At 33.5% G+C, this 16,832-nt stretch overlaps 1 protein-coding gene across 2 annotated transcripts; it reads left to right on the top strand.

Moving 5' to 3' along the window:
• The first annotated feature begins 1,355 nt into the window (after positions 1-1,355).
• LOC121653534 (receptor-type tyrosine-protein phosphatase C-like) lies at positions 1,356-16,491 on the top strand. Of its 2 annotated transcripts, none has more exons than XM_042007084.1 (18): positions 1,356-1,432; positions 2,270-2,284; positions 3,092-3,148; positions 3,311-3,448; positions 3,821-3,892; positions 4,055-4,192; positions 12,704-12,745; positions 12,957-13,208; positions 13,299-13,526; positions 13,619-13,732; positions 14,017-14,148; positions 14,259-14,417; positions 14,989-15,126; positions 15,397-15,593; positions 15,682-15,742; positions 15,876-15,978; positions 16,167-16,198; positions 16,386-16,491. In XM_042007084.1, the coding sequence occupies exons 1-18, from the start codon at positions 1,369-1,371 to the stop codon at positions 16,424-16,426; spliced, it is 1,983 nt and encodes a 660-aa protein (XP_041863018.1). In that variant the 5' UTR covers positions 1,356-1,368; the 3' UTR covers positions 16,427-16,491. The 2 variants fall into 2 exon arrangements, with proteins under 2 accessions (XP_041863018.1, XP_041863017.1); XM_042007083.1 differs by lacking the exons at positions 12,704-12,745; positions 12,957-13,208; positions 13,299-13,526; ... (7 more) ...; positions 16,167-16,198; positions 16,386-16,491 and adding exons at positions 4,382-4,426; positions 4,638-4,889; positions 4,980-5,207; ... (7 more) ...; positions 7,815-7,870; positions 8,058-8,315.
• Positions 16,492-16,832: the final 341 nt, after the last annotated feature.

Below are 16,832 nucleotides of genomic sequence, written 5' to 3'. Positions count from 1 at the left end.
GCAGCATTCATTGTGTTTCTCCGCTCATTTATTAAATTTTATTCTTATCACCTGACAAAAAATGTTACTGAACCACTGCTTGTGCAGTAAATAGTTTTCACCACAAGATGGACTTATGGATGCATGGATATGCACTGCTTGGAAATGACAATGAAAATTACATTCTGTGCAACCTATGTACACACACAAGTGGTAATAATAATACACACACACACACACACACACACACACACACACACACACACACACACACACACACACACATATATATATATATATATATATATATATATATATAAGGCCCCTCACCCACAGACTTGCTTCAAAGTAGTACTCAAAACTGGCTCTACATGGCTCTACACAAAATGTATATATACTCTATATATACTCTACACACTCTACACACAAAATGTATATATATATATATATATATATATACATTTTGTGTGTAGAGCCAGTTTTGAGTACTGCTTTGAAGCAAGTCTATGGGGGTGGGGTCTTATATGTTGGGAAAGGCCAAACAACTTGTGTATTAATTCCAGATATTTACTTTTGTTTGTTTTCAGTGTGTTCAGGGCTCCATGGGAGCATTTTTTTCTGTGATGAAGCTGAACAGCAGTCTCTGTGGAGTTCATTACAGGGAGAAAGCCACTGCCCACCCCCACTGCTCAACGGCCAAGAGGGATTTGGAGGACCCAAAGGAACGAGTTAGTTTAGGGGGGTGGAATAAAAAGAAAGTGGAAGGAACTTACAGTGCTGAGTGAGACGAGGGATGGTTGGTGGGGACCCCATGGGAGGCACAGAGGAAGGAGACCACAAACACTCAGCTAATGACCTCCAACACAATAACAACACAGTAATAATTAAGCAAATGGAACAAATGAAGAAACTCGCTGCTGAAGCAAAAGACAGAATTGTTGAAACTTTGAGGGAATAAAAAGTCACTGAAGGTTCTGAAAAGGCTTCTAGTTTGGCTTCATGTACAGGGAAGTACTCAACAAATTACTACAATAGGTGGAATAATTTCTTTAAAATATTTCTGACTGAAATCTAAATCCCTACAAGAATAATGTCATCCTTAAGGACACAAACGTTTTTTTTTTTTTTATTATTATTCTAGAATAAACACTGACTGCAGTACATTGAGATGATTTCATTACCTTATACTGTAGGAACAGCTGAGTAAATTTATGCACAGTCTGCAGTATACTGATAAGTCAAGTTTCACAAGTTTTCTAATAATTTATAAAAAGAAAAAAAAACTTCCTGTTATTTGTGGTTGGCATACCACCCTAAAGGAGGATGTATTTGTCAGTGCATGCTGTTTGTCTCTAACTTCATAGAAGATACTCGTCCTACCTCGTGGGTATGGCAGGCCTCTGTAGCTGCAGGCTCCTGCTGCTCTGGGCTGGATTCGCTGCTTTGGCTACTTGTAAGTAAAATCATTTAAAGTTGTTATTTGTTCTGAAATCAGGTCATTTTCAGAACGAGGTGCAGTAATTCCTAATAACTGATTGTTTTTAGTTTGTTGAGCTATTAAAATTCTTAAATCTGCCCCACACCACTCACTCTTTTCACCAAAATATAATTCAGAAACCTAACATTATTTATAGACTCAATAAGCAATTTATCATTTTAATTTCTGAAGTAAATGAAATTGCGAGCTGGTCTTTTTTATGTGCAGATGCATTTTTCCATATGGAGAACGTTACCATGAATATTGGCTGTAAAGTTGCTGTGTTTATAGTCCATGACTTCTCCTATTGGTTGATTTTGAATATTTTTTATGTAATAACACACACACTCACACACACAAAGCAGTTTGCAATTGCAAATTTAAATATTACATGAAGTTACTTTTTGTTTTGGGAGCTTTAAATTCTAAAATAATCATGGCCTCTCCTGAAGGTTGTCGGTCTTGTGGGAGTTATCAGACATGGACTTGCATGGACTTTTATATCGGAATAATAGTTGTAGTACACATATTTTACTAAACAATATCCAGAAATGTTCTTATTGATTTGCCTGGTCTGAAGTCTTCATACATGAACCACTATCAAGACCAAACTAAATGGGTTCTACATCTGTGGGGTGGCTCTATGATTTTGCTCTCTGAAAAAGCAAATGTGTTTTTTTTTTTGTTTTTAGTTTTTTGTCACATTGTCATGATAACCAGGTTGCACAGCACTGCATTTATATATTTGATCCAATATACGGTTTTCTGAAAAGAAAAATAACAAACTTTTTTTTCTCTCTTTTGTATTTTCAGGTGAAGGATACAAAGGTGAGTAATCATTACATCGATCTTCATATATTATAATATTATGTTGAACCATCACACAGTCATTTTGTAATGATACGTCCAGTAGCACTTTAGTGTATTATTCAAAAAATTATTTTTTTTAATGTATCTAGGTAAAGCTAACAATTGTAAAAAAATATATTAAACTTAATAAATATAATTAATAATCACCTCAGTGCTCATTTTTAATTTCGCCTTCAGCAGCAGAGTCAGAGTCCTCTCCAGAATGTCATTGAGACGAACAAACACTGAAAACACTTGGAAATTTAACCTGCTCTCATTTCATGGAGTAATCTCAATCAAGGTTTTAATTACAAAAATGACATAATAAAACCAAACTAAAATACCAAAAACTAAAATACCAAAGTCTGCTTAAATACTCAGAAATAAGAACGACTTAAAATGAAATGCTTTAATTTTTTCATTTAAGTTCAACATAAGAAGTAATCCCAGTCTCTTTTCATGTTGAGCTTTAGTTTCTGTATTAAGTGGATATTTAACTGAAACAAATTTTCATCCTGATTATTTTACAAATGATTATTTTCCAAATCTGCAAGTTAATGAGCATCAAGCCTGGATAATGTGAAGTATAGATATAAAGTGTAGATGATGGACATCAGCTTGCTGAAGACGAATCACACTGTGAAGTACTGACTACAAGCTGTTTTCTTTATGAACATCAAGCCAGACACTGGTTACTCCCCTAAATTTGTTCAAACAGTGTAGATCTTTAATCTCTTGTCGTTTTTTCCTTTTTAAAAGATTATTTACTCTTTTTATGGAATACAGATGAGTCAACCACCTCAAACACCTCATTTCAGTCAAACCTTTCAACCACCATAACTGGTAATGTATTCAGTTTCAGATTCCAGTTTTATGAGGTAAATTGGTTCTACATTTAGTATGATGGAAGGATACAATGTTGGTTGAGACGCATATCAAGTTAAATAGATGGAAGGGAAGTTTTTCTACCTGCAGATGACCTCCAGCATGCTCTCTAACTTACAGTCATTCCTGCTTCAAACACCTCAGATCAGAGCTTACCCACACCCACCTCCTCAAACACAAGTGTTGTCCCTCAGAACCAGAACCAGACCACTCCTACACTCAACAACCTCAACACCACAAAGGCAGATAGTGCCGCAGGTTGGAATTTCCTCCATTATTTTGTTGGATTGTGGTAAGAACGTATAATTAGTTTAAGTATAGATGATGGACATCAGCTCTGCTGAGGCACAAGCTGAGAACAGATCACTGGTATCCATGTTGAACAGGTGACGACTTCATCAAGATGAACACTGTTATTACTCCACTGGATCTAAAATTGTGTCCAGTATATGTTTATAACCTCTTTTTTTTAAATGTGTGAGAAATGTAAAGTTTTGGAAGGAGAAGTGGTCTAGCTAACAAGAAGAAAAGATTGTTTTATTGTTAAAGGGAAAGTTCTACATGTAAGATCTCCCAGTGCTGCAACAACTATGTACATATTTATTTATTTACTCTTTTTATGGAATACAGATAAGTCAGCCACCTCACCCTCACGCACTGTGGCATACTCAAATACCAAAAGCCTTTCAACCACCATAACTGGTAATGTATTCAGTTTCAGACTGCAGTTTTATGAGGTAAATTGGTTCTACATTTAGTATGATGGAAGGATACAATTTTTGTTAAGACTCTTATCAAGTTAAATAGATGGAAGGGAAGTTTTTCTACCTGCAGATGACCTCCAGCATGCTCTCTAACTTACAGTCATTCCTGCTGCAAACACCTCAGATCAGAACTTACCCACACCCACCTCCTCCAGCACAAGTTCTGTCCCTCAGAACCAGAACCAGATCACTCCTCCACGCATCCAGCCCAACACCACAGTGGCAGCTTGGATCACAGGTTGGAATTTTTCTGTTATTTTATGGGATGGTGATGAGAACATGTCATTAAGATGAGTAGATGATGGACATTAATGCTGCTGAGGGACGAGCTAAGAAACCATCACATACTCGTAAGAGGGGTTTTAAAAAAGTATTTAAGTAAATAATCAAGTTTAAATGTTTTTCTTTTAAACTTTAATCACTGAAGCAGACAATCAAACAACTGCTGGACCACCCACACCATCTCCACCGTGTGAGTGTTTAAATATTATGTTTTATAAATAGTTGCAGTAAATGTGTCCATCCTGTGTTTCTCTCTCTCTTTACAATCAAAGTATATTTACAGTAAATGTACAAAATATTTTTTTTATCTTCAGCTTCAACATGAACAAACTTTCAGGTTAGAAATTTCACCAGTAAATTTATTTTAATTGACACAAAGATTTTGTTGATTTTCTGTGCAGGTTCTTACCAAGTTCAACTCATCCCGGGTGGCTTCTTGATCAACATGATGAATTCTTCTGCTGGAAACTACATTATTACCATTACTGAAAACAACCAAGCAGAGAAAAAAGAAAATGTTTTTGTCTCCAATGAAACCTCAACACATGAAATCAAACATTTGAAGCCCTGTACTGAATATGAGCACAGCATTGTCCGTGCTGATAGACAAATAACCTGCAACAGCGATGTAAATAAAGCTAAAACACAATGGAGTAAGTACAAATACTTTTGTATTTTAATTCATTTTAATTGTTTACAAAGATTGTAAAAATATATAATATGTGCATTATTTGTGTTTTCAGTTGATGATATTAAAGACATCAGCAACACTTCTGGATATGTTTGTTACCAAAGCGCCTGGAACCTCGACTCTTCAGTGTCACCACCAAAAAATCATCGATATGAGCAAAGAGAAGATGGAAAATTCTGTTTCAAACTTACTGATGAGGATTTTTGCTCAGATTTTAACATAACCTTCACTCCAGAAAACTGTAATGTGACCTTTCATCGCACCAGATACATTTCTGTTGGTATGTGAGAAAAAAAGATAAATAAAAACAAACTTTATTTTATAGTTCACATCCTTTAAATCTGATTTCATCAAGTTTTGTTTGTTAATTTCAGATTTCATTGATCCAAATGCCATCGTTCAGCATGAACCCACAGGACTTCCTGCAAAAATAGAAACAAAGTTACCTTCAAACTGTAAAAACTTCATGGTGGATTACACCTGTTCAGGTAAGTTAAGACAAATAGAGACTTAACAGTAACTTTAGAAAAAGATGAACATCAGAGAAAAAGTGGACACTTAGAAAATCTCATGCTCATGAATTATAAGCAGCCTGATTAATATTTTGATGTTTAATAAGCATTATTTTCTATGTTCTCTCAGTTCAGTTTTATTCTATAAATTAATTAACATTTTTATCTTATTCAAAATATTACTGTTTATAAAAACTCAGATACAAACTGAGAAACAATTAATGAGGAAATTATTTCATCTTTCCGTTTCCTCAGAAAGTGGAAAAGTCTATCAGTTCATAAAACTTTCTGATGTGGAGCCCTTCACAGACTACACCTGTACTGGTCTGATCCAGCACCAAAGTGTCTCCATAAAAACTCCACGTCTCCAGTTTCAGATCTTGTGTGGTATGTTTATATTTACCTCAGTGAATTAATGATTTTATCATCACAGTCTGAAATGACAGGAGTCACATGAACTGGATTAATTGTTACTGATGTGGGCTGTGTTCCAACAGATCTCACAATAACGTTCACAAAGCCTCATGGAACCAATACTTCCACTGAGCTGACATGGAAAACAACCAGTAACAACTGTGAAGGTTTTCCCCAAAACTTTACGAGGTTTAGTTATACTTATAACTGCCCTAAGCCCTCTGGTACAGAACCATGCAAAAGTAAGTGAAATGGTTGAGATTCACTATATTTAAAGCTTTTATCTACAAATGTACTTTTGCCTTTTTTGGAGATAAAATGTGTTAATATTTATTAGAGATGTGAAAATGTGGGCATTTGAATTTTAAGTGCACTTCTATCATGTTTTTAAGTCTGTGGAAGCATTTTATTTGACCTAAAACTAAACATAAAGAAATGGGTCAAAACCCTGATGTTATATTGACTCAAATCTTGTTTTACATTTTTACTAAAACATAAATCAGTTACAATAAGTTTTTCCTCAGAACTGATGTGAAGCAGTTTCCTCTACAGAGACAGATGTGAACAGATTCTCAGTCTGCATGTCATGTAGTAGACAGTACATACGGACATTTTTACTATCAGGACCAGAACCAGCGGTCTACAGCAGATGTGACTCATGAGGATCTGATGGAAATGTTCTTGACGTGTAATTTTACAAACAATCCTGCTGATGTTTATGTCTGCAACTTTAACTTGAGATTTAGGTATTTTTTTTTATCTGTGGTCATTAAATCCATCATAAAACAGTAAATATAAATGATGTATTTAAAGGTATCAAACCTGATGGAGGAAAGTGTGAACTTACTGGACTGAGTCCTTACACTGATTACACATGTGAAATACAGCCCACCTACAACAACAGCAAAGTTTCCAAACCAGAGACATTTACCTGGAAAACTGAGCCTGGAAGTAAGTGAACAAAAACATATTCAGGGAAAATTTACAAACACATTATAATGAAAATCTTTCACACGTACAGTTTCCATTGTGTGATTGTTCAGATAAATTTAATCATTTTACTCTGAATTTATATGAAACTATGTTGAAATTACAGATGAATGTATCTCTGTTTGCTTTCCACTTTTTGTTTATAACCAGGTGCATGTTAGTCAAGATATTTAATTAATATTCTAATCTATATGTGTGTTTTGTAATAGCCTTTTTTTTATTTTCTTACAGCACCAGGAGCTGTCACAGAACTAAAAGTGACTAATCCAGAGAATAATGTGATTAAAATATCCTGTACTCATAACACCAAAAAATTTTATGGACCTAAACGTATATACATAGCACATCTTGTTGGTGTCGGCAGCCTAACTAAAGACAGATGTGAATTTGAATTCAAAGACCTGAGTTACTCTACAACCTACACACTGGAGGTTTGTATAATAATATTTTAGTTTGACAAGAACATAAAAACTTTAAACTAAATCCTGTGATTCCTAAAGAAACATTCTCTCTTTCTAGGTGGTTGCTTTCAATGGAGTGTTAAAGAGCAAACCTGTAACACAACAAGTTCACACTCGTTGTACGTACTGATCAAATGACGATCACAAAGTAAAAATAACTTCACCCTGATGTTGACTACAAAACTCATTTTCTACACACTGTCTTGAGTCAACAAACAAACACATTAATATTTCTCTGACTTTCATTTACAGACAATGACAAAGCTTTAATTGGTTTTTTGGTTTTTCTAACCATCATCATCATCATCATCATCATCTCACTATTTATGGCCTACATGAAGAAGCAAAAAAAGTCCAGAAAGTAAAGAACATGCATTTCTTCTTATATACATATAGATATATATATACAGTATATATACATATATATATATATATATATATATATATATATATATATATATATATATATATATATATATATATGTGTGTGTGTGTGTGTGTGTATTTCAGCTTGTCTCACCATTTTCTCCACAGGGATGTGAACGAGGACATGGAGGCTGAGGCAAGTAAGTAGGCTTCACATGTCAGTAATTGATGATCAGAGCTGTTTTAGTTTTTAGGCTGTGACCAAACGTTCAGCTGTTACCAGAAACAAATACTTAGAATTTCCTCTCTGTGGTTTTATTATTATATTCACTAATGCTGTAATATTGTAATGTGATGTTTTCTGTTTGTTGTTGTTTACGTATTAAGTCTATGTTAATGCTCGACCTCCTGGATGGAGAAATCAATAAAGTCGCCGGTGAAGCAAAACCTGATGGAGCTGCAGACCAAACCATCTTTTATTTTTCTGTTCAGCTACTGAATTTTTAATCATGTAGAAGATGTTTTTCTTTTATTGCTAACACATTGTTATAAGCAGTGATTTCCAATATTATGTTTAATTTTCCTCATTTTGCTCCATGTCAGAATTTTTATTGTTTTTGGAATAAAATCAATAGCAAAGTACAAAAAAACCCACATATGACTATTGTATTGTTTCTCATATTATATTTGGGATGGTGGTTTTTTTCTTAAAGAGATTTAGCCCTGGTCAGGGTACTGAGGTGAAAAAATATTTTATTTCATTAAAATATAGCAGACCTGCACTTTTCCATCAGACTTCAGACAAGCAGGTAATAAAAATACTGTTGATTGTAGAGTCATGGCAGCTACTGTTGTAAAAGGGGTTTATCACACTAACACTTAAACCTGGACTTACAGCTTTTTTTTTTAACCCTTTTATTATTTTAGAATAAACACTGCAGTGCATTGAGATGATTTCATTACCTTGTACTGTAGGTACAGCTGAGTAAATTCATGCACAGTCTGCAGTACACTGATAAGTCAAGTTTCACACGTTTTCTAATGATTTATAAAACGAAAAAAACCTTCCTGTTATCTGTGGTTAGTATACCACTCTATAGGAGGACGTATTTGTCAGTGCTTGCTGTTTGTCTCTAACTTCATCACATATACTCGTCCTACCTCGTGGGTATGGCAGGCCTCTGTAGCCGCAGGCTCCTGTTGCTCTGGGCTGGATTCGCTGCTTTGGCTACTTGTAAGTAAAATCATTTAAAGTTGTTATTTAATCTAAAATCAGATCATTTTCAGAATGAGGTGCAGTAATTCTTAATAACACATTTTTTTTTAGTTTCTTCAGCTATTAAAAATTTTAAATCTGCTTGACACCACTCACTGTTTTCACCAAAATATAATTCACAAACCTAGCTTTATTTCTAGACTGAATGAGCAATTTATCATTTTAATTTTATTTTCTAACCATTTAATTATTTATTTCAAAACTGAACTCAACTGAATAAAGATCAGGTTAGAAACAGGGAATAATAAGTTGATGACTTATAACATGCAGGAACAAAACACATACATGTAGAATAATGAAGGTAGTATAAAAAGTTAATCATGTCCAATAAGACAGTTTTGTGGTTCTCAATGCTACATGGAAAATAGTCTGTGTAGAAGCTACCAATGAACTATAGACTAACAGACCCACACAGTCACTGCAGAAACAATTAAACAAAAACTTTTAGTCAAACATTTAAACAACAGAGTACAGATCCAACTTCAGACTACTTTTCCTGGAGGTCTTAATCAATAGTATGAAATGAAACATTTTCTTTTACGTATCTGAAAGAAATGAAATTGCGAGCTGGTCTCGTTTATGTGCTGATGCATTTTCCCGTATGTAGAACGTTACCATGAATATTGGCTGTAAAGTTGCTGTGTTCATAGTCCATGACTTCTCCTATTGATTGATTTTTGTTTATCTTTGGATGTACACACACTCGCACACAAACACACAAAGTAGTTTGCAATTACCAATTTAAATATTACATTAAGAGACTTTTTGTTTTGCGTGCTTTAACTTGTGCATTTATAGTCAAAAACATGACACTGACATATATGTGACATACATACATACATACATATATATATATATATATATATATATATATATATATATATATATATATATATATATATAGTGTATATCATTGTTTTATTTTCATTAAATAAATTGAGATATTTGAAAATCACTGCCAGAATAAGTTTGAATATATTCTATTATTATTATTATTGTTATTTTTATTATTATTATTATTATTATTATTAACATTAATAATAATAATAATAATAATAATAATAATAATAATAATAATAATAATATTTACTTTATTTAACTAGGAAGAACATTATTGAGATTTAAAAACTTTTCCAAGTGGATCTTGGCCATGACAGCAGCAGGGCAGTTACAAATTTGACAGTCACACAACAAAAAACACACTAAATAATAAAGAATAAACTAAGACATAAAAACCATTTAAAATCAGTAAAATGACTAAATCAAGCAGAACATATACAAACAGATAAAACAGCCTCCAAAGCAATTTTCTTAAAAAGCTCCAATAAGACCAGGTTATGAAGTTTCAGGTCTTTCTGCAGTTTGTTCCTGTCAAAGTGAGAAACATACAAAAATCCCTTTTTCCATCTCAGTTCGCATCCTCGGGACTGAGAATAACAACAACTCCTGTTAGTGGAGACTGTACGGTCCTGAACTCTTCAGCTTGAAAAGAGCTGAAAGGCAGGAAGGTAATAGACCAGCGGCGGCTTTGTATATAAGAACATGTCAGTGTCTTAGCCTTCGTAGAGACAAAGAGGTCCATCCTAACGTTCATATAGTAGGCGGTGATGAGTTAGTGATCTAGAGTTTGTGATGAACCTCAAAGCTAAAAAACACTGTATTCAGAGCACATAGAATCTGAGATGGGGCATATCACATACAATGTTTCTGCTATTTGTGCTCAAGCGGATGTCATGAAAGACCTTAACAGCAGCAGTTTCAGTGCGGTGATGTGGCCAAAAACCTGCCTGATAGACATCAAACAGCTATTGTTGTGTAGCTATTAAAAGACAGCTTTATCTACAATCTTACTAAGAAAGGGGAGGTTTGATATCGGCCTGCAGCTGCTCATTAGAGATGTTGACGGCTGTTTTTAGGGTCTGAGTGAAGACACCTGAAAGCAGAGGCCGGGTTGGATAGAAGGTCTGGTGTTACTGAAACTTGAGGAATAGTTAGTTTAACAGTAACAAACAACATTAACAGTAACACACAGTTTAACAGTAACACGAGCATTATTGCTGTTCTTAGCAATAATGTCAGAAATGAAAGACGGTCTTGCATTTCTCAGCTCCAGATCATAAATCCTCAGTCTCTCTTTATAGATCTCATAGTGAGATTTTTATTTTCTGCCATCTGCGTTCAGCTGTTTGACGTTCTCGTTTTTAAACTCTTACCAGAGTGGCATTTTTCCATGGAGCTCTCTTTTAGCCAGTGATCACTTTCACCTTGGTGGTAACAGTACCTTGTCACCCCTATTTCAGTCTTCATTTCAGTCAAACCTTTCAATCACCTTATCTGGTAATGTCTTTTCAGACTCCAGTTTTATAAAGTAAATTGGTGCTTTATTTAGTATAATTAAAACAGTGATTGTTACTTAGGCATCATATCAAGATAGTAAATGAAAGTAAAGCTTTCTGGACTGAAAATGACCTCCAACATGCTCCTCAACTAACCATGCCTCCATCAAATTAACAATTAAATTATCATTCTGTTTTAGAAACTTGGTAAAAAAAAAAAAAAAAAAATTATATCATAACAAAAAATCTTTAATCAATAGTCAGAGACGTTTTCTTTGTTTTGCCTGGTCTGAAGTCTTCATACACAAATCACTATTAAGACCAAACTAAACCGGTTCTACATGTGTGTGGTGGCTCTATGTTTTAGTGCAAGGCAGGAAATAGTGGTCTGCTTTCTGAAATAGCAAATGTGTTTTTATTTTTTCTCTTTTTTTGTCACATTGTCATGATAACCAAGTTGCACAGAATTGCTTCTATATTTCATTCAAAATATGGTTTTCTGAAAAGAAAAGGAACAATCTTTTTTTTCTCTCGTATTTTCAGGTGAAGAAAACAAAGGTGAGTAATCATTACATCGATCTTCATATATTATATTATTATTCAAAACCATCACACTGTCAAATTGCACTTTAGTGTATTATTCAGAATAATACTGTTTTATTGTTTCCATGTAAAGCCAACAATTGGAAAAAATATATATATTATATTTTATGAATATCATTAATATCACCTCAATGTTATTTTGTAATTACGCCGTCAGCAGCAGAGTCAGAGTCCTCTCCAGAATGTCATTGAGACGAACAAACACTGAAAACACTTGGAAATTTAACCTGCTCTCATTTCACAGAGTAATCTCAATCAAGGTTTTAATTATAAAAATGACATAATAAAACCAAACTAAAATACCAAAAACTAAAATACCAAAGTCTGCTTAAATACTCAGAAATAAGAACGACTTAAAATGAAATTCTTTTATTTTTTAAAAGGTTTTATTTAAGTTTAACATAAGAAGTAATCCCAGTCTCTTTTCATGTGGAGCTTTAGTTTCTGTAATTAGATATTTATTTTAAACTAATTTTCATCCTGATTATTTTACAACTGATTATTTTTCCAAATCTGCAAGTAAATGAGCATCAAGCCTGGATAATGTGAAGTATAGATATAAAGTGTAGATGATGGACATCAGCTTGCTGAAGAGAATCACACTGTGAAGTACTGACTACAAGCTGTTTTCTTTATTAACATCAAGCCAGAAACTGGTTACTCCCCTCAATTTGCTCAAAGAATATAAATCTATAATCTCTTATTGTTTTTTTCCGCTTTTCAAAAGAAATGTGTGTTGAATGTGAAATTTTAGAAGAATTAAGCAGTAACATCATCCAAAGTAGCATTTTTCTCTTGTACTTCAATCACTGAAACAGGCACTCAAACAACTGCTGGACCATCCCCAACATCTCCACCATGTAAGTGTTTAAATATTATGTTTTATAAATGGTTGCAGTAAATGTGTCCATCCTGTGTTTCTCCCTCTTTACAATCAAAGTATATTTACAATAAATGTAAAAAATATTTTTTTATCTTCAGCGTCAATATGAACAAACTTTCATCAGGTTAGAAATTTCACCAGTAAATTTGTTTTAATTGACTTAAAGATTTTGTTGATTTTCTGTGCAGGTTCTTACCAAGTTCAACTCATCCCGGGTGGCTTCTTGATCAACATGATGAATTCTCCCGCTGGAAACTACATTATTACCATTACTGAAAACAACCAAGTAGTGAAACAAGAAAATGTTTTTGTCTCCAATGAAACCTCAACACATGAAATCAAACATCTGAAGCCCTGTACTGAATATGAGCACAGCGTTGTCCGTGCTGATAGACAAATAACCTGCAACATCTATGCAAATAAAGCTAAAACACAATGGAGTAAGTACAAATACTTTCGTATTTTAATTAATTTTAATTGTTTACAAAGATTGTAAAAATATATAATATGTGCATTATTTGTGTTTTCAGTTGATGATATTAAAGAAATCAGCAACACTTCTGGATATGTTTGTTACCAAAGCGCCTGGAACCTCGACTCTTCAGTGTCACCACCAAAAAATCATCGATATGAGCAAAGAGAAGATGGAAAATTCTGTTTCAAACTTGCTGATGAGGATTTTTGCTCAGATTTTAACATAAACTTCACTCCAGAAAACTGTAATGAGACCTTTCATCGCACCAGATACATTTCTGTTGGTATGTGAGAAAAAAGATAAATAGAACAAACTTTATTTTAAAGTTCACATCCTTTAGATCTGATTTCATCAAGTTTTGTTTGTTAATTTCAGATTTCATTGATCCAAATGCCATCGTTCAGCATGAACCCACAGGACTTCCTGCAAAAATAGAACCAAAGTTACCTTCAAACTGTAAAAACTTCATGGTGGATTACACCTGTTCAGGTAAGTTAACAGATGACAAATAGAGACTAAACAGTAACTTTAGAAAAAGATGAACATCAGAGAAAAAGTGGACACTTAGAAAATCTCATGCTCATGAATTATAAGCAGCCTGATTAATATTTTGATGATTAATAAGCATTATTTTCTATGTTCTCTCAGTTCAGTTTTATTCTATAAATTAATTAACATTTTTATCCTATTCAAAATATTACTGTTTATAAAAACTCAGATACAAACTAAGAAACAATTAATGAAGAAATTATTTCATCTTTCCGTTTCCTCAGAAAGTGGAAAAGTCAATCAGTTCATAAAACTTTCTGATGTGGAGCCCTTCACAGACTACACCTGTACTGGTCTGATCCAGCACCAAAGTGTCTCCATAAAAACTCCACGTCTCCAGTTTCAGATCATGTGTGGTATGTTTATATTTACCTCAGTGAATTAATGATTTTATCATCACAGTCTGAAATGACAGGAGTCACATGAACTGGATTAATTCTTACTGATGTGGGCTGTGTTCCAACAGATTTCACAATAACGTTCACAAAGCCTCATGGAACCAATACTTCCACTGAGCTGACATGGAAAACAACCAGTAACAACTGTGAAGGTTTTCCCCAAAACTTTACGAGGTTTAGTTATACTTATAACTGCCCTAAGCCCTCTGGTACAGGACCATGCAAAAGTAAGTGAAATGGTTTAGATTCACTATATTTAAAGCTTTTATCTACAAATGTAGTTTTGACCTTTTTTTTAGATAAAATGTGTTAATATTTATTAGAGATGTGAAAATGTGGGCATTTGAATTTTAAGTGCACTTCTATCATGTTTTTAAGTCTGTGGAAGCATTTTATTTGACCTAAAACTAAACATAAAGATATGGGTCAAAACCCAGATGATATATTGACTCAAATCTTGATTTGCATTATTACTAAAACATAAATCAGTTACAATAAGTTTTTCCTCAGAACTGATGTGAAGCAGTTTCCTCTACAGAGACAGATGTGAACAGATTCTCAGTCTGCATGTCATGTAGTAGATAGTACATTCGGACATTTTACTATCAGGACCAGAACCAGCGGTCTACAGCAGATGTGACTCATGAGGATCTGATGGAAATGTTCTTGACGTGTAATTTCACAAACAATCCTGCTGATGTTTGTTTCTGCAACTTTAACTTGAGATTTAGAGATTTTTTTTTATCTGTGGTCATTAAATCCATCATAAAACAGTAAATATAAATGATGTATTTAAAGGTATCAAACCTGATGGAGGAAAGTGTGAACTTACTAGACTGATTCCTTACACTGATTACACATGTGAAATACAGCCCACCTACAACAACAGGAAAGTTTCCAAACCAGAGACATTTACCTGGAAAACTGAGCCTGGAAGTAAGTGAACAAAAACATATTCAGGGAAAATTTACAAACACATTATAATGAAAATATTTCACACGTACAGTTTCCATTGTGTGATTGTTCAGATAAATTTAATCATTTTACTCTGAATTTATATGAAACTGTGTTGGAATTACAGATGTATGTATCTCTGTTTGCTTTCCACTTTTTTGTTTATAACCAGGTGCATGTTAGTCAAGATATTTAATTAAAATTCTACTCTATATGTGTGTTTTGTAATAGCCTTTTTTTATTTTCTTACAGCACCAGATGCTGTCGCAATCGTGGATGTGACTAATCCAGAGAATAATGGGATTAAAATATCCTGTACTGAACACAATAAATTTTATGGACCTAAACGTATATACATAGCACATCTTGTTGGTGTCGGCAGCCTAACTAAAGACAAATGTGAATTTGAATTCAAAGACCTGAGTTACTCTACAACCTACACACTGGAAGTTTGTATAATAATATTTTAGTTTGACAAGAACATAAAAACTTTAAACTAAATCCTGTGATTCCTAAAGAAACATTCTCTCTTTCTAGGTGGTTGCTTTCAATGGAGTGTTAAAGAGCAAACCTGTAACACAACAAGTTCACACTCGTTGTACGTACTGATCAAATGACGATCACAAAGTAAAAATAACTTCACCCTGATGTTGACTACAAAACTCAGTTTCTACTCACTGTCTTGAGTCAACAAACCAACGTGTTAATATTTCTCTGACTTTTATTTACAGACAATGACAAAGCTTTGATTGTTTTTTTGGTTTTTATAACCATCATCATCATCATCATCTCACTGTTTACGGCCTACATGAAGAAGCAAAAACAGTCCAGAAAGTAAAGAACATGCATTTCTTCTTATTCATCAATTTTATTGTTACATCATTAACTGTATCATATATATATATATATATATATATATATATATATATATATATATATATATATATATATATATGTATGTGTGTGTGTGTGTGTGTGTGTGTGTGTGTGTGTTTCAACTTTTCTCACCATTCTCTCCACAGGGATGAGAACGAGGACATGGAGACTGAGGCAAGTAAGTAGGCTTCACATGTCAGTAATTGATGATCAGAGCTGTTTTAGTTTTTAGGTTGTGACCAAACGTTCAGCTGTTACCAGAAACAAATACTTAGAATTTCCTCTCTGTGGTTTTATTATTATATTCACTAATGCTGTAATATTGTAATGTGATGTTTTCTGTTTGTTGTTGTTTACGTATTAAGTCTATGTTAATGCTCGACCTCCTGGATGGAGAAATCAATAAAGTCGCCGGTGAAGCAAAACCTGATGGAGCTGCAGACCAAACCATCTTTTATTTTTCTGTTCAGCTACTGAATTTTTAATCATATAGAAGATGTTTTTCTTTTATTGCTAACACATTGTTATAAGCAGTGATTTCCAATATTATGTTTAATTTTCCTCATTTTGCTCCATGTCAGAATTTTTATTGTTTTTGGAATAAAATCAATAGTAAATACAAAATAAACCACATATGACTATTTTTTTTTTCTCATATCACACTTGGGATGATGTTTTTTTCTTAAAAAGATTTAGCCCTGGTCAGGGTACTGAGATGAAAACTTTCCTTTTAATTAAAATATACTAGAGCTGCACTTTGAAAATACAACAAGTCACTAAATATCCTGAAGAAGCTTCTAGTTTGGCTTCAG

The sequence above is a fragment of the Melanotaenia boesemani genome, chromosome 14 (genome assembly GCF_017639745.1).
Source record: "Melanotaenia boesemani isolate fMelBoe1 chromosome 14, fMelBoe1.pri, whole genome shotgun sequence".
Classification (NCBI taxonomy): domain Eukaryota; kingdom Metazoa; phylum Chordata; class Actinopteri; order Atheriniformes; family Melanotaeniidae; genus Melanotaenia; species Melanotaenia boesemani.
The sequence above is the reverse complement of the archived record's forward strand: the minus strand, read 5'-3'. Positions and strand labels throughout refer to the sequence as shown.